At 34.6% G+C, this 19,355-nt stretch overlaps 1 protein-coding gene across 1 annotated transcript; it reads left to right on the forward strand.

The window, feature by feature from the left end:
- The first annotated feature begins 15,371 nt into the window (after positions 1-15,371).
- On the forward strand, positions 15,372-16,364 carry LOC123834513 (olfactory receptor 5K1-like). The gene has a single exon (XM_045863634.2). The coding sequence runs from the start codon at positions 15,435-15,437 to the stop codon at positions 16,362-16,364; it is 930 nt and encodes a 309-aa protein (XP_045719590.1). The 5' UTR covers positions 15,372-15,434.
- The last annotated feature ends 2,991 nt before the right edge of the window (positions 16,365-19,355 follow it).

A 19,355-nucleotide genomic window follows, 5' to 3' on the forward strand; every position in this document is an offset into this window, starting at 1 on the left:
TATTCATAGAACATCTGTTCTTCTTCCATTAAAATATCATGAAATGTGAAAATTAGATGTTGCTATGTGTTGATTAGTGTTCAAAGGTTTTGGCAGTTATAATTGCCCTAGCGTTCAAATGACTTAAGGTGGGACTACAAATAATCATTTTTTAAAAAGATTTTATTTACTTATTTATTTGAGAGAGAGAATGAGAGAAAGAGAGAGAGTACACGATAGGGGGGAGGGTCAGAGGGAGAGGCAGACTCCCTGCTGAGCAGGGAGCCTGATGCGGGACTCAATTCGGGACTCCAGGATCATGACCTGGGCTGAAGGCAGATACTTAACCAACTGAGCCACCCAGGCACCCCCAAATAACCATCTTAAATATGTGTATATATTATTGAAAAACAGAGAATTTTATTCAAATTTTCTTCACGTCATACTAAAATAATTAAGAAAAATATTTTACATGTTTTAATGTTTTGAACATGACTTCATAAATGCATTAAACACTGTAATAGTGTAATTCCTCTGAAAAAAATTTGAATTTGAGTCTTTTACAGAGATATAGTTGTGTAGCTTGAAGCCTCACATCACATTTCACTCCACAGTGGGGTCAGGTTTGTGTTTGAGTGAACAGAGGCAAAAAAATATAATGAGTGATCCAATTTCAGTCTACCCCTGTCCTTCCTCTCACCACTGGTTCCATATACAGCCCTGCTGATACCTCTAAGGGTCATACACTAAAACTACTCACATCAGTCATTTGTTATATACTTGTTACTTCTACATCCTGTTGATATTCTTTTATTTCCCAAACATTTCTGTCAAACTCTTCTTCATAAACAGAAGTCTAAGTAATATCCCTCTTGAATAGATTTACAAGGATTGTCATATTTACCCGATTATGTGTATATATAGCATACGTATCTAGAACTCTATATATGAATATGTATATATTTAATGTCCATGTATATGAATGGATTACATAAACACATCTACATCTATATATCTATATCTATATCTATATTACCCTGCATTTGTGACCCTGGTAGTATTTGAGGTACTTCCCAGTGAAATCTTGATTTGACTCTGAAGTCTCTTTCCTAACAATTCTTCTACTAGACCCTGTGTTTTACCCCAAATAACTTACTGAAAGCCTTCTGGACACCTTCTTTTGATATATGTTCTTGTTCATATGGTTTATCCACATAGAATGTTTCCTCAAGTGTGCCTATCTTCATGTACAATTGAAATGGTGTCCTTTCTTCAAGGTCATTCTTAAATGTTCCAGCTTCCTTGATGCATGTCCAGATTACATTGAAAAAGATAAAAATGCTCACTCATTTGAAATATTGCATATTTTATTTATTCTTTTAGGCCACTAATGGCCATATGTAATACTGAGTTTTCATCTGTAAGCTTTTTTATTTTTTATTTTATTTATTTTTACTTTTTTAAAGTTTTTATTTTAATCACCCAGTGCTCATTTTAAGTACACTCCTTAATTCCCATCACTTATTTTACCTCCCCTCCCCAACCACTTCCCCTCTGGTAACCATGAGTTTGTTCTCACTAGTTATTAACAGTCTATTTCTTAGTTTGTCCCTCTCACTCTCTTCCCCCTCCATTCTTTGCTTATTTGGTTTGTTTCTTAAATTTCACATATGAGTGACATCATATGGTATTTGTCTTTCTCTGACTTATTCCACTTATCATTATATGCTCTAGCACCATCCATGTCCTTGAAATGGCAAGATTTCATTCTTTCTGATGTTTGAGTAATATTCCATTGTATATCTATATATATATCAATACACCACAACTTCTTTATCCATTCATTGATTGATGGACACTTGGGCCACTTCCATATCTTGGCTATTGTAAATAATGCCCTTATGAACATAGGTGTGCCTGTATCCCTTTGAATTAGTGTTTTGTTTTCTTTGAGTAAATACCCAGTAGTGCACTTGCTGGATCATATGGCATTTCTATTTTTAACTTTTTGAGAACGCTCCATACTCTTTTCCACAGTACTATACCAGTTTGCATTCCCTACCCACCTCCAACAGTGTAAGAGGGTTCCTTTTTCTCCACATATTCACCAACACTTGTTTTTTGTTTTTTATTTTTTATTTTAGCCATTCTGACAGGTGTGAAGTCATATCTCACTGTGGTTTTGATTTGCATTTTGCTGATGAATGATGATGAGACTCTTTATGTCTGTTGGCTATCTGTATGTCCTTTTTGGGAAAATGGCTGTTCATGTCTTCTGCCCATTTTTTGATTGGATTATTTATTTTTGGGGTGTTGAGCTGTAAAAGTTCTTTATATATTTTGGAAACTAACTCTATATTTGATGTGTCATTTGCAAATATCTTCTCCCATTCTGTAGGCTGCCTTTTAGTTATGTTGATTATTTTCTTTGCTGTGCAGAAGCTTTTTATTTTGATATAGTCTCTGTAGTTTAATCTTGTTTTTGTTTCTCTTGGCTCAGGGAACCTATCTAGAAGAAAGTTGCTATAGCCTATGTCAGAGAAATTACTGCCTGTGTTCTCTTCTATGATTTTTATGGTTTCAGGTCTCACATTTAGGTCTTTAATCCATTTTGAATTTATTTTTGTGTATGGTGTAAGAAAAAGGTCCAGTTTCATTCTTTTGCATGTTGTTGTCCAGTTTCCCAACACCATTTGTTGAAAATACTTTTTTTCCTAAGCACATTCTTGCCTCTTTTGTCAAAGATTAATTGATCATATAATTCTAGTTTTATTTCTGGATTTTTCTATTCTGTTCCATTGATCTATGTGTCTATTTTTATGCCAATACTATACTGTTTTTATCACTACAGCTTTGGAACATAACTTGAAGTCTGGAATTGTGATGTCTCTAGCTTTGCTTTTCTTTTTCAAGATTTCTTTGTCTATCCAGGTATTTTGTGGTTCCATACAAATTTTAGAGTTGTTTGTTCTCGTTTTGTGAATAATGCTGTTGGCATTTTGATAGGGATTGCATTAAATGTGTAGACTACTTTGGGTAGTATAGACATTTTAACATTTGTCCTTCCAATCCATGAGCACGGAACATCTTTCCATTTCTTTGTGTCTTTAATTTCTTTCATGAATTTTTTTTTTAATTTAAATTTTAGTTAGTTAACATGCAGTACAATATTGGTTTGTGGAGTAGAATTCAGTGATTTGACACTTACATACAACACATCATCACAGTGCCTTCTTTAATACCCATCACCCATCTAACCCATTCCTACCTTCTACCTCCCCCCCATCAACTCTCAGTTTGTTCTCTATAGTTAAGAGTCTCTTAAGGCTTATTTCCCTCTCTCCTTCCCCCACCCCCATATAGTCATCTGTTTTGTTTCTTAAATTTCACATACGATTGGCATCATATGGCATTTTTCTTTCTCTAAGTGACTTATTTCACTTAGCATAACACATTTTCTCCACCCACAACATTGCAATTGGCAAGATTTCATTCTTTTTGATGGCAGAGTAATATTCCATTGTATATACATATATATGTATATGTATATGTATGTGTGTGTATATATATATATATAGCACTTCTTCTTTCTCCATTCATCAGTTGTTGGACATATGGGCTCTCTCCATAGTTTGGCTATTATTGATAATGCTGCTATAAACACTGGGGTGCATGTACCCCTACAAATCTGTATTTTTGTATCCTTTAGGTAAATACCTAGTAATGGAATTGTTGGATTATAGGATAGTTCTATTTTTAACTTTTTGAGGAAACTTTAAACTGTTTTTCAGAGTGGCTATACCAGTTTGCATTCCCACCAACAGTGCAAGAGCGTTCTGCTTTCTCCACATCTTCACCAACACCTGTTGTTTCTCGTGTTGTTAATTTTAGCCATTCTGACTAATGTGTGAGGTGGTATCTCATCATGGTTTTGATTTGTATTTCCCTGATGATGAGTGATGTTGAGCATCTTTTCATGTGTCTCTTAGCCATCTGGAGGTCTTCTTTGGAAAAGGGTCTATTCATTCTTCTGTCCATTTCTTAATTGAATCATTTGTTTTTTGGGTGTTGAGTTTGGTAAGTTCTTTATAGATTTTGGATACTAACCCTTTATCAGATATGTCACTTGAAAATATCTTCTCCCATTCTGTAGGCTGCCTTTTAGTTTTGTTGATTGTTTCCTTTGCTGTGCACAAGCTTTTTCTCTTGATGAAGCCCTAGTAGTTCATTTTTGCTTTTGTTTTCCTTGTGTCCAGTGACATGTCTAATAAGAAGTTGCTACAGCCAAGGTCAAAGAGGTTTCTGCCTGCTTTCTTTTCTAGGATTTGATGGTTTCCTATCTCACATTTAGGTCTTTCATCCACTTTGAATATGTTTTTGTATATGGTGTAAGAAAGTGGTCCAATTTCATTCTTCTGCATGTTGTTGTCCAGTTTTCCCAACACCATTTGTTGAAGAGACTGTTTTTTTCCATCGGATATTTTTTCCTGCTTTGTCTAAGATTAGTTGACTATATAGTTGTGGGTCCATTTCTGGGTTCTCTCTCTTCTGTTCCATTGATCTGTGCATCTGTTTTTGTGCCAGTACCATACTGTCTTGAACACTGCAGCTTTGTAATATAGCTTGAAATCTGCAATCATGATGCCTTCACATTTATTTCTTTTTTCAGGATTGCTTTGGCTATTTGGAGTGTTTTGTGGTTTCATAAAGATTTTAGGGTTGTTTGTTTTAGCTCTGTGAAAAATGCTGTGGTATTTTGATAGGGATTACATTACATGTGTAGATAGCTTTGGGTAGTATAGACATTTTTTCAATGTTCTTTCAACTCATAAGCATGGAATGTTTTTCCATTTCTTTGTGTCCTCTTCAATTTCTTTTATAAGTGATCTATATTTTTTAGAGTACAGATATTTTACCTCTTTAGTTAGGTTTATTCCTAGGTATAATATTGTTTTTGGTGCAATTGCAAATGGGATTGATTCCTTGATTTCTTTTTCTGCTGCTTTGTTATTGGTGTATAGAAATGCAACAGATTTATACACATTGATTTTCTATCCTGTAACTTTGTTGAATTCATGTACAAGTCCTAGCAATTTTGTTGGTGGAGTCTTTCAGGTTTTCTACATAGACTATCATCTCATTGCAAAGAGTGAAAGTTTGACTTCCCTGTCTATTTGGATCCCTTTTATTTCTTTTTGTTGTCTGATTGCTGAGGCTAAGACCTCCAGTACTATGTTAAATAGTAATGGTGAGAGTCAACATCTTTGTCTTTTTCTGACCATAGGGAAAGGTTCTCAGTTTTTCCCTACTGAGGATGATATTAGCTGTGTGTCTTTAGTACTTGACCTTTATGAAGTTGAAGTATGTTCCATCTAACCCTACTTTTTGAGGGATTTTTTTCAAGAAAGGATACTGTATTTTGTCAAATGCTCATTCTGCTTCTATTGACAGGATCACATGGTTCTTATCCTTTCTTTTATTAATGTGGTGCATCATGTTGATTGATTTGCAAATATTGAACCACTCTGCAGCCCAGGAATGAATCCAGCTTGATTGTAGTGAATAATTCTTTAATGTACTGTAGAATTTGAAATCTTAGTATTTTATTGAGAATTTTTGAATCCATGTTCATCAGGGATATTGGCCAGTAATTCTCCTTTTATTGGGGTCTTTGGTTTTTGAATCAAAGTAATGCTGACTTTATAGAATGAGTTGGGAAGTTTTCCTTCCGTTTCTATTTTTTGGAACAGTATGAGAAGAATAGGTATTAACTCTGCTTTAAATGGCTGGTACAATACCCCTGGGAAGCATCTGGCCCAGTTATTTTGTTTGATTTTTGATTTTTGATTACTGATTTAATTTCTTTGCTGGTGATGAGTCTGTTCAAATTTTCTATTTCTTCCCTTTTCAGTTTTGATAGTTTGTAGGTTTCTAGGAAATTGTTCATTTCGCTCAGGTTGTCCAGTTTTGTTTTGTTTTTTACAATTTTATTTATTTGAGATAGAGAGAACCAGCAGGGGGAGGGGCAGAGGGAGAGGGAGAACCAGACTACCTGCTGAGCAAGGAGCCCAGCATGGAGCTCAATCTCAGGACCCTGAGATCATGACCTTAGCCAAAGTCAGATGATTAACCGACTGAACCACCCAGTCACCCCCTAGGTAATCTAGTCTGTGGACATATAAATAGTGTTCTCTTACAGTTGTTTGTATTTCTGTAGTGCTGGTTGTGATCTCTCCTCTTTCATTTGTGAATTTATCTATCTAGGTCCTTTCTTTTTTCTTTTAGATAAGTCTTGCTAGGGGTTTATCAATTTTTTTACTTCTTTTGAAGAACCAGCTCTCAGATTCATTAATCTGTTCTGTTTTGTTCCTTTGTTTGTTTCTATATCATTTATTTCTGCTCTAATCTTTATAATTTCCCTTCTGATGGCTTTAGGCCTTATTTGCTTTTCCTTTTCTAGCTCCTTTAGGTGTAAGGTTAGGTTGTGTATTTGAAAATTTTCTAAGCAGAAAATCAACAAGAAAACAATGGCTTTGAATGATACACTGGACCTGATAGACTGAACAGATAAATTCAGAACATTACATCAGAAAGCAGCAGAATATACATATTTTTTAGTTCACATGGAATGTTCTCCAGAATAGATCATACATTAGGTCACAAATCAGCCCTCAACAAGTACAAAAAGATCAAGAGCGTATCATGCATATTTTCAGACTCTAATTCTATGAAACTTGAAGTCAGCCACATGAAAAAAAATTCAGAAAGACCACAAATACATGAAGGTTTAAGAACATCCTACTAAAGAATGAATGGGTTAACCAGGAAATTAAAGAAGAAATAAAAGATATGTGTGGAAGCAAATGAAAAAGAAAACAGGACAGTTCAAAACCTTTGGGATGCAGCAAAGGCAATCCTAAGAGGGAAGTATATTGCAATACAGGCCTCCCTCAAGAGGCAAGAAAAGTCTTGATTTTGTATCCTGCAACTTTACTGAAATGATTTATCAGTTCTAGCAGTCTTTTGGTGGAGTCTTTTGGGTTTCCTATATAGAGTATCATGTCATCTGCAAATAGTGAAAGTTTTATTTCTTCCTCACCGATTTGGATACATTTTATTTCTTTTTGTTGTCTGATTGATGTGGATAGGACTTCCAGTACTGTGTTGAATAAAAGCAGTGAAAGTAGACATCCTTGTCTTGTTCCTGACCATAGAGGAAAAGCTTCAGTTTCTCCTCATTGAGGATAATGTTAGCTATGGTCTTTTCATAGACGGTGGTTACTATGTAATGGTATGATCCCTCTAAATTTACTTTGTTCAGGGTTTTTATCATGAACGGATGTTTTATTTTGTCAAATTCTTTTTCTTTGTCTATTGAAATGATCATATGATTCTTACCCTACTTTTATTAGATGTGATGTATCATGTTGATGGATTTGCAAAAACAGAACCATCCTTCCAAACCAGGAATAAATCCCACTTGATCGTGATGAATGACTTTGTTAATATATTGTTGGATTTGCTTTGCTAGTATTTCGCTGAGGATTTTTACATCTATGTTCATCAGAGATACTGGCCTGTAATTGTCTTTTGTTGTTGTTGTTGTTGTGTCTTTATCTGGTTTTGGTATCAAGGTAATGCTGGCCTTATAGAATGACTTTGGAAGTTTTTCTTCCTTTTCTAATTTTTGGAATAGTTTGAGAAGAATAGGTATTAACTCTTCTTTAAATGTCTGGTAGAATTTGCCTGTGAAGCCCTGTGGTCCCAGATTTTTGTTTGTTGGGAGTTTTCTGGCTACTGATTTAATTTCTTAGCTGGTATTTGGTTTGTTCAACTTTCCCATTTCTTCCTATTTTAGTTTTTGTAGGTTATATGTTTCTATGAACTTATCCATTTCTTCTAGGTTGTCCAATTTGTTGGCATATAATTTTTTATAATATTCTAATCTTTTTTATTTCTGTGATATTGTTTGTTATTTCTCCTCTCTCATTTGTGATTTTATTTATTTGGGTCTTTTCTGTTCTTTTTCTTGATAAGTCTGGCTAGAGACATCAGTTTTATTGTTTTTTCAAAGAAATAGCTCCTGGTTTCATTGATCTGTTCTAGTGGGTTTGTTTGTTTGTTTTAGCTTCTATGTCATTTATTTCTACTCCTTTTGCTGGTTTTAGGTTTTGGGTGTTGCTCTTTTTCTAACTCCTTTAGGTGTAAGGTTAGGTTATTTTAGGTTTTTCTTGAGGTAGGCTGTATTGCTACAAACTTCTCTCTTAAAACAGTCTTTGCTGCATCCCAAAGGTTTTGAACCACTGTGTTTTCATTTTCATTTGTTTCCGTGTACTTTTTAATTTCTTCTTTTATTTCCTGGTGGATCCAATCATCTTTAGTTCATGTTATTTTACTTCTATGTTATTGTGGTCTTTCTATAATTTTTCTTGTGGTTGGCTTCTAGTTTCATAGAGTTGTGGTCAGAAAAGATGCATGGCATGATTTCAAGTTTTTGAATTTGTTGAGGCTTATTTTGTGGCCTAATATGTGATTTATTCCGGAGAATGTTCCAGGTACACTTGAAAAGAATGTGTATTCTGCTGTTTTAGGATGAAATGTTCTGAATATATCTGTTAAATCCATCTGGTCCAGTGTGTCATTCAAAGCTTTTGTTTCCTTGTTGATTTTCTGCTTAGATGATCTGTCCATTGCTATATGTGGGGTATTAAAGTCCCCTAGTATTATTGTATTTTTATCAATGAGTTCTTTTTGTTTGTTATTAATTGTTTTATATATTTGGTTGCTTCCAAGTTGAGGCCATAAATATTTACAATTGTTAGATCTTCTTGTTGGATAGATCCCTTTCTTATGATGTAGTGCACTTCTTCATCTCTTGTTACAGTCTTTGTTTTAAAAATCTAGTTTGTCTGAGGAGTGCCTGGGTGGCTCAGTTGGGTAAGCATCTGTCTTCAGCTTGGGTCATGATCTCAGGGTCCTGGGATCCAGCACTGAGCCAGGCTCTCTGCTCAGCTGGGAATCTGCTTCTCTCTCTTTCCCGCTCTCTCTCTCTCTCAAATAAATAAAGAAGTAAATCTTAAAAAAATCTAGTTTGTCTGATATAAGTATGGCTATTCCAGCTTTCTTTTGACATCCATTTGCATGATGAATGTTTCTCCATCCTCTCATTTTCAACTATAGTTGTCTTTAGGTCTAAAATGAGTCTCCTAGGCAGTATTAGATGAGTCTTCTTCTTCTTTTCTTTTTTAATCCATTCTGTCACCCCATGTTTCAGTTGGAGCATTTAGTCCATTTACATTCAAAGTACTTGTTGATACTTATATATTTATTGCCATTTTATTACTTGTTTTTGGTTATGTTGGAAGATTTTTCTGATCCTTTCTTGTCTTTCTCTCACAGTTTGCTTGGTTTTTGTAGTGATATCTTTAGATTTCTTTCTCTTTATTCTTTGTATATTTATTAGTGGTTTTTGATTTCAGTTTACCATTAGGTTAGTAAAATATCTTCTGCATATAGGAGTCTATTTTAAGTTGATGGTCATTCATGTTTGAGCCCATTCTTTACTTCTCCCCATGTTTTATGTGTATGGTATCATATTTTACATCCTTTTATTGTGTGAGTTCTCTGACTGATTTCTTTATAGAAGTAATCATTTTTACTGCTTTTTTGGTTTTTTTTACCTTCATACTGTCATTTTTGGTTTTTCCCTCTAACTCAAAGAGTCCAATTTAATATATCTTATACACATTAGTCTGACTAATTCCAGCTCATGAAGGCAGTTCTGGCCTCTTGGTCACATATTGTCCCAAAGTTAGGAGCTTTTCCTCTAGCAGAGTTTATAGCAGAGCAAGAAATTATTTTTTGAATAGTTTATTCTCCTGCAGAGAACAAAGTCTTGCTTTGAAATCAGAAGAGTATATGTTATGATTTTCCTATTAGAGTTTTCCATAAACTCTAATACTGGATATTCTATATCCAATTTATTTCCATAAACTCTAACTTGGATATTTTTTAATACTTTTAGTCTGCTGAGTCAGTGTGGACCTGCTGAAGAGCCCTTTCTTGTTCTGGGAAGTATCTGTGTATAGTAGCATTTCAACTTTGTAGGACATTAAGAGATATTTGGAAATAAATTCAAGAATTGTTGTATCATAGGGTGCCTGGGTGGCTCCGCTGGTTAAGCGACTGCCTTTGGCTCAGGTCATGATCCTGGAGTCCCAGGATCGAGTCCCGCATCGGGCTACCTGCTCAGCAGGGAGTCTGCTTCTCCCTCTCCCACTCCCCCCTCTTGCGCTCTTTCTCTCTCTCACTCTCTCTCTCAAATAATTTAAAAAAAAGAATTGTTGTATCATAGTGCTAAGCTACAATTTAATAAGCCACATATCACATTTTTTCTGAATAGGATTATTATTTAATTAATAATAGTGTTAGTGGGGGGCGCCTGGGTGGCTCAGTTGGTTAAGCGACTGCCTTCGGCTCAGGTCATGATCCTGGAGTCCCTGGATCGAGTCCCACATTGGGCTCCCGGCTCAGCAGGGAGTCTGCTTCTCCCTCTGACCCTCCCCCCTCTCATGTGCTCTCTCATTCTCTCTCTCTCAAATAAATAAATAAAATCTTAAAAAAAAATAGGGTTAGTGGGGAGTAAACAATGTTTGAATAGTATTACTACATAAAACTAAATATTTTAATACCATTTCTTTAGTCTAATTCTTTTTGAATTTTTCTTGTTTTATAATACATAATATTTTAGTCTAGTGGTGCATCTACCTAATTTGTAGGTAAGAATATATATATTTAGAACATACTAAATGATCTTATTAATATGAATGTACACCAAAATGATTTGAAACATCTCCTCTAGCAAAGCCATCAGCAGATGAAAGAGTGTTGAAAACACAAGAGTAGATGAGATAATATGGGGAAAACTCCAGAATGAAATAAGACAGAGGTCAAGGATACAATCATAAAGAAGCATCATTCAGAGCAAAGAGGGAAACATGGCCCAGCATAAAAGATTGAGATGGAGCAATCAAGAAGACAGAAGCAGAGAGGGTTACCATAAGAAGCCAGAGAAGACTTTCATAGTACCAAACACTACACTTGATTAGGAAAATAATTACATATTCTTAGGGGTTGGCATTTAAATTTGGTTGTGGCCTTGGAGATAGAGGGTTTTAGTGAATTGGCAGAGCAGAGAAAATAAATGGGAAGGAATCAAATAGGACAATATCCAATCTATTTTCCCATTCCTTTTATATTACCTGTTTTATATTACCTCCTTTTATCACGTATGAATAAGCCTCAACCACTCTAGTTTACTGTCCTTTTTTAAAAATTAGGTCTGGATCTTTTAAGTGTCCACGCTTTTTTTACATGCTTCCCTCAGTCTACTGCTTTTCCTCATGTTCTTCATCAATTATTATTCTGCTTATCCTGTAACATTATCTGAAATTATATTTCCATTGGGAAACCTTTCTTTCTTCCTCTAGGTCACCATTCACTTCCCTCACTATATTTTTATATAACATGTGTACACTTTTTTACTTACAGTCTAAATTGCACACTAGTTAGCAATGTAAGTGCCTTTCTTTCTCCCCACGAGATGATGAGCTTCTTGGCAGGAGCCATATATAAAAACTAAGAACTTATCCTTACCATTTTCACATCCTGTGTACACATTCATCATTATCTTTTCCAATACCCTGCATATTGAAAGTACTTGATAAAAGTTGAACAGAATGGAAATTTTAGCAATTAATGCAGCATGTATTGAGGATCTAGCTCAGTTTGTTGTCACGATCTCAAAAAGAATCATGACATGATTGATGACTTAATATTTAGTCAAGACTTTTACAACCAAGACACAGATGAGTCACACTTGATACAGTGGGGAATGCATTATAAAAGCAGTTAAGTATCATGTAAATCAGGAAAAGAAAAAATCAATTCCATTGAAGGACCTAGGAAAGTCCTCTTGGAGGAGATCTGATTTGAGCTCAAGGATGAGTACTATTGAGATAGAAGGAAAGAGAGAAGGAGTTTTAGATGAGGGAAACATTACAAGCAAATTAGCTGAAGCAACTGCACAGAGGGGCAGGGAAGGGATGCACATGGCCACGTGCCCTGAGGTAAGAGGAAGAAAGCAAAGTGACAGAGAAGACACAGGCTGACTGGAGCATCTGTGAATACCAAAATAAGAAAAATGTACTTGGGGGTGCCTGGGTGGCTCAGTCAGTTAAGCATTTGCCTTCAGCTAGGTCATGATCCTAGAGTCTTGGGACTGAGTCCCAGAGCCCCATGTCCAGCTCTCTGCTCAGCGGGGAGTCTGCTTCTCCCTCTCCTTCTACCCCTTCCTCTGCTCCTTCTCTCTCTCTCTCACTCACTCTCTCAAGTAAATAAGTAAAATCTCAAACAAAAACAAAAACAAGAAACCCTTAAAAAAAGAAAAATGGATTTGGTTTGAACACTAAGAGACCATTGCAAATTCCTGAGCAGTAATCTTTTTTTTTATTCATTCAACAAATATTTTTTAAGCACTACAAAGTACCACAGTTCAAGGTGCTAGAAATGAAGGAATGAACATCACAGAGAAATCCCTTCCCTCTTCTGTCTATACTTAATGGGAGCAGTCAGTGGGCAACAAGTGACTGATTATAGACATACTCTATGTATAGTATTTTTATTAAATTAAATTTTATTAAATATACAGTTATTTATATGATTAGTGGAGTGAAGGGGGAAAACAGGGTAAGAGAGATAAAGGAATTGGGGGTAACTGAAAAGAACAGAGAAAACTCAGTAAATCATATGTGGGGCTAAATGGTAACAGCAAAGTTTCCATGAGCTTTTTTTCAATACATGGGAACAAATTCAACTCAGAGTGAAGGAGTTGATGAGCCTAGGTAACCCTACCACACCTTTTGGTCTCCTCTCTAAATGCTAATCATCTTTCATAAACCATATGAATTTCTCCAGTAACTGTCCAAACCAACCTGAGACTCTCTTCTGCTCATTTTACATTTTATGCACAGGATAATGAATAGAATTGTAAAAATGATGTCAGTAACATAAGAATCAGCAAAATGATCACCAAATGACCTTAGTGACTTTAGTGAAGATCATTTACTTTAACCTCATTGTCTCACAGGTCATCTTTAATTTATGTCACATAGTTAATATGTTTTGGGAACTGAATCTCCCCATAGAAATACACTGATGTCATTGTAGTGAAGTCCCATAAGCATTTGATGGAAAAATTTAATTTTGCATTGTAAGTAACATAATTATTGACACTGACCTATTAGCAGTCTCCTAGATTTTCATTCTTTTAATCCCAAATGTTTTTGAGACCAAAATTTATATCCTGAAATTCTATGAGACTTAACACAAGCAGCAACAACAACAACAAAAACAAAGTGATGTTATAAGACTCTTCTCAGAGCATTCAGGTAAAGGAAATATTCAAATTTATTTTTACTTTTATTATTAGCATCCATAAATATTTATTTATCTGAATTATTTAGCATTTTTTCATTGTTCTCAGATTTCAACTTCTCACCTTTCTAGCTCTTCTCACAACTGAAGGCTATGGCAAAATAGCATGAGATTGAAACTCAGTTCATGCTGACCTTTTCTAATTTTAAGGTAAATTTTCAAAATACACAGGTAAGAACGCAGGTTAATTCTGTTAAATAATTCAGACAAGTACATTGAAAGTTACTTCTAATATACCTGAATAATTAAATGACTTATATTTAATATTTTAAAACAAGAAAAAAACGTTCAGCCTGTGCCTTTATTTTGATATTTTGATTATGGAAAAATAAACCCATCTTGACCATAGAATTTATGTAATTAGACACATTGGTCAAAATACCCTAATGGATCACTAAGTAATGATAGAAGATAGCCTTTGAGGGAAAACAAAATTCGTTCTCAAAAATCATATTTATTTTAAGACTTTTTTTATTTATGCATTTGAGAGAGAGAGACAGACAGACAGACAGAGCACAAGGAGGGGGAGAGTCAGAAGGAGAGGAAGAAGCAGACTGCCGGCTGAGCTGGGAGCCATACATGGGGCTTCATCTCAGGACCTGGAGATCATGACTTGAGCCAAAGGCAGAGACTTAAACATCTGAGCCACCCAGGCACCCCATCTCAAAAATGATGCTAAGACTTAAGATTTTTCTCTTTTTCTAAGTGTTACAAAACTAAAATATACAGGCAAGCTTATTTTTATTAGCTTTTAAATTACTGTGATATACTTCTGAAAATCTTATATAAGTTTCTTAGGAAACAGGAAAATAGTAGATGGGACAATTCAGATAAAAGAATGATACATAATTCTTTTAATGATACATTTTGAAGAATTTCCTTTATAGTCTGTTCTTCAAAATTAGCAGTCTCAATTTGCAGAAACCAAACATGTCACGAAGGTTCAGTGGTAGTATACTGACAACACATTCACCTATCTCAGGTCTTTGAAGCTAGGACTGGAATCAATAATTTTTTGTCTCTATAGCATTATACAATTCTTATAAGAAGTATAAGTCATAGCTAAACTCAAATGTCTACAATTCTAATATAGAAACTTTGCATACATATATGAGAAAAAGCCATGTAGATTATATACAAGCAACTCTAGATTGTGTTGGGTGTATAGGATATGCTTGAGGATACAGGAAGTGAAAATCAGTGTGGTCTGGGGGCATTTTGTTAAAATTTTCTTAAGTAGTATTATATGTAAACTATGCTTTATGTAAAGAAGTATTTAGAAATCTGGGCAAAAAGCAGGAATGAAGGCATGGACAAAATCAGTTTTTATGAAATGGATCTAATAGCAGGAAAAGGAATGAGAGAGGTGAAAATACATAGATATTTATTTCCTTGGATATCCAAAGTAATTTTCTTTAAAGATGAAAGTCCTATTCTTAATCCTTCGTGATCGTCATACAATTCCAAAAATATAAATTTAACCTCTCTGTTGTATGCTATTTTCAAGCATTCATTCCACTGGGAGAGTATATGAAAACTTTTTGCTCAGCTAAAAAATTGTGTATATTTGAAACATGATGGTAAATTTATTTTAAGGATCTTTAATACAAAACTGACACTGAAATTATTTGTCAACAAAGAACCAAATATGGGTATGCTAGATTTGTGCACTATTCATGCATGAATTCATAAAGACAAACCTTTTCCACTGTAAGCATTCTTCTTGGAATTATAAAAATATTCATGGGAATGCTGATTTTCAGAGTGGAGGTTATAAAGCTGACATTTTAGGAGAATGAGTATCTCCTAGAGGCTTTTGTGCCTGTATCCAGAGATAGTAAGGGAAGTTTGAAGAAGCTCCTCTCTTTGTTGTAAAAAGAAAAACTTGGAAGGACAACTATACACACTCTAAATTAGAATCTTATATCTCCAGAATTCCTATCTCAACAGAGAAGGTGGAGATGACTGAGGATAACTACTCCTTGACAACTGAATTTATCCTCATAGGATTTACAGATCACCCAGAGTTGAAGAGCCTTCTGTTTGTGGTGTTTCTTACTATCTATCTGATCACCATGGTGGGCAATCTTGGCCTGGTGGCATTGATTTTTATGGAGCGTCGTCTTCACACACCAATGTACATCTTTCTGGGCAACCTGGCTCTGATGGATTCCTGTTGTTCCTGTGCCATAACCCCCAAAATGTTAGAGAACTTCTTTTCTAAGAACAGAGGGATTTCCCTTTATGAATGCATGGCACAGTTTTATTTTCTCTGCCTTGCTGAAACTACAGACTGCTTTCTCCTGGCAGCAATGGCCTATGACCGCTATGTGGCCATATGCAACCCACTGCAGTACCACACCATGATGTCAAAGAAACTCTGCATTCAGATGAACACAGGGGCCTACATAGCTGGAAACCTGCATCCCATGATCCATATAGGGTTTCTCTTTAGGTTAACTTTCTGTGGGTCAAATAAAATTAATCACTTTTTTTGTGATGTTCTTCCATTATACAGACTCTCCTGTGTTGACCCTTATGTCAATGAATTGATGATATTTATCTTTGCAGGTTCAGTTCAAGTCTTCTCTATTACCATAGTCCTAATCTCTTATCTCTGCATCCTTTTCATGATTTTCAAAATGAAATCCAAAGAGGGAAGAGGCAAAGCCTTATCCACTTGTGCATCCCACTTTCTCTCTGTCTCAATATTCTATGGTTCTCTTCTCTTTATGTACATTCGACCACATTCAGTTAAAGAAGAGGATAAAGATATACCTGTTGCTATTTTTTATACTCTAGTAATCCCTTTATTAAACCCTTTTATTTATAGTCTAAGAAATAAGCAAGTAATAAATGCTATGAAAAAAATTATAAAGAAAATTTTATAACATTTTAAAAGAAATATCATCCCCTATGGAAAATTAACTTAAATTTGATCAAATGTTTTTCAAAATCATGGAGTATTGAGAAAGTGCAAAATGACCACTTTAACATAAAATATTCAATTACTAAAACATGATAGTCTAGGAGTCAAATAAGTTAAGCAAGCAGAGATTCTGCTATGATGTATTCCAAAATCTAAGTCACTAGCTCCCAGCAAGAATGAACTAAATAATTATTCTTGAGGTCACAAACTGTGTCCAAAGAAATTAGCTAAACTATTAACTAATTATTTCAAAGGGTAAGAAGTTACAATTTTCAACAAATACAATAAATACTAAGAATAGAAGTCAGTATATATAAAGATCACCTCCATTTAATATTGTTGACGAATTCCAAAGCACAATCTTACAAACTCTGGCACTTTCCAGGTTCTCAAGAATTAATCTCTTCTTAAACAACACCATCTGTCAGAAGTAAACTGTATATATTTGATTCTTAATTTTCTTTGAGTTTATTCAAGAGAATATATTTGAATAATAATTCACACAGAATATCTATTCTCAAGTCAAGAATTTTCATCATTAGGAGGGGAAATTTTGTTATATATCTTTAACCACAATTAAAAAATATTAAAAACAAAAAAGAATACTAATAAATATGTATAATAAAAAAAGACTATGTTCATCTAAGTGTTAGTCAATTTTACTCTTAAGTTCTGTGAAATACAGTAACTGTATACTGGAGATTTATTAATCTGTAGTTGTAATAGATGGTATTTATACTGAAACCCATATGGATTTGGATATTTTCATATAATTTGATTAGGTGTCCATCAAAAATGTAGTGTAATCCTGAATACATTAAACTAAATGAAGGGGTTTTTCTCTGATATTACTTATCTTGTTTGTTACTAGGAATTCCACCAACCTGTACTGATTCCAATGTAAATTACTGATACATTCACATCAATAACAAAAAGTTGGAGATGCTGTAAAGCATAAATGAGGCACAAAATAGTGAAAATTCTAAATACCTGAACAAAAATACTTATTGATCATTACATATGCAAATATGAAAGAAAAAAAAATAGTTTACTGAGAATATGTTATCTACCAGGCACAAAGATAGACCTTTCATACATGTTACCTACCAACCAGAGAGACAGGATTTTTCATGCATTTTCTCAGTAAAAACCTCATATTTTGAAACATTGTGTAGCTTGCTCAAGTTCATCCAGGTGATTCAAATTGAGCTAGAATTTATATCAGTGCTCCTTGGGAGTTCAGGAAATGGAGATCCTTGTAGCCTGAGGTATTTAGTCCTTATGCAGCAGCAGAAGTAAGATGTGCCTTAAAAATGATTTTTAAAAATGATGTTTGGAGAAAAAAAGGAATGAGTATGACCAGTCAATGTGTATGGAAATAAGTGTAACACTGGGAATGGGGCGGGGAAGGAGGTGAAGCATGGACAGAGTCAGAAAGCTGACAAAACTGTTGTTAAAACTGTTGTGGAATATGGGAAATAAGGGTGGAAGGGGATCAGGTTACTGAGAATCTTAAATGTCACCCTAAGGAATCTGAATTTATATCAGAGGCACCAGACACCAAATTCTTCCTAGAACCAGGTAATATGATTGTATTTTTCAGAAAACTATCTGGCAATTGATTGGAATGAAGCTAGAAGCAATGAGGCTAACTTCAAGAATTTATATATTAGATGATGAGAGCTGAAAATGGAGGATAAAAGGAGAGGAGTGCACAGATATAAGCAACATTTTAAAGAAAAAATAATAAATTGTAACTACTGGATATTAGAATGAAGGCCTATCTTCTTCCTGCGAGTAACTACCTTGTTGTAACTGATTTCCTATCACTAATACTTAAAAAGGTACCTGACACAGTTGACCATTCACTATTTCCTTTAATATATTTTATTATAATCATCTAAGTTAATATATAATAGGTTTGTTATTTTTAAACAAGTCAACATATATTTTTAATTTCTTGGTTTTCATTTCTGATTTTGTAAATACTGTTATCTATAACCCACATACACAAAGCTCTACAGGGTCCTAAACACTTTTTTTAAGAGTCTAAAGGAATCCTGGGGTGCCTGGGTGGCTCAGTCTAGATACCTGAGTTAGATGAATGCTGTTCCTCTGTATCCATTCTCTATTTTAGAGTATATTTTTAGTTGTCAGATTCACATGCATTGATCCCTTTCCCTTTTCCAGGGGTACGACAAATTAGGTTTATGTATTTCTGTACCACCCATTCCAACCCTTTGCAACACTGAAGGCTAGAGGTCTGCTAAGGGAAGAGTCTGTGACTTATTTGGGGCCCATGAGACATAAGAGGTAATTTTGTGGAAGTTTCTGGGATATATGTTCCCTTTATTTTAAAAAAGATCCACAAAAAAAGGTAGTCTTTCTTCCTCTGAATGTCATGCTATGTGGATAATGAAATCTGGCACAGTCTACAACCATTTTGCCATCAAAAGAGACACCAGCTTAGCGATGATGTCAACACACAGAGGAGGGCATAGCTGACCCAGTGTCCCTGGAATTAACCATCCTTTCTCATTTTAAAATCCAATAGATCTGCTTACTGTTAACCTTGTTAAAATAAAAAATGCTTTTATTGCAACTGAATAAATATTAACTGATACATTCATGTCTCTTGCCTCATCTCTCATTTTCTGCTTTATTTTAATTTTCAGACATCCTTGTAGCTTACAAATAACTTTTCATCAGTATCCATTTACCTACTCAGCACATCTATCACATTTTTTACTTTTATTTCTATATTTTAATTTCCTATAACCCCACTGAAAAAATGGGGGACAAAGAGGTTTCATAATTTGTCCACAGAAATATTAAGGTGGAGCTCAGGGATCAAATCTAGGGATCAAATCCAAAATCCATGTTCTTAACCACTAAGTCATTTTATACACAACATAGAGAAGTAAAAGTAGCAATAGAGGAAAACTTTCAAGAA

This window comes from Mirounga angustirostris, unplaced genomic scaffold (assembly GCF_029215605.1).
Source record: "Mirounga angustirostris isolate CCGP_5_RB_7025 unplaced genomic scaffold, mMirAng1.0.hap1 SCAF_1, whole genome shotgun sequence".
NCBI lineage: Eukaryota > Metazoa > Chordata > Mammalia > Carnivora > Phocidae > Mirounga > Mirounga angustirostris.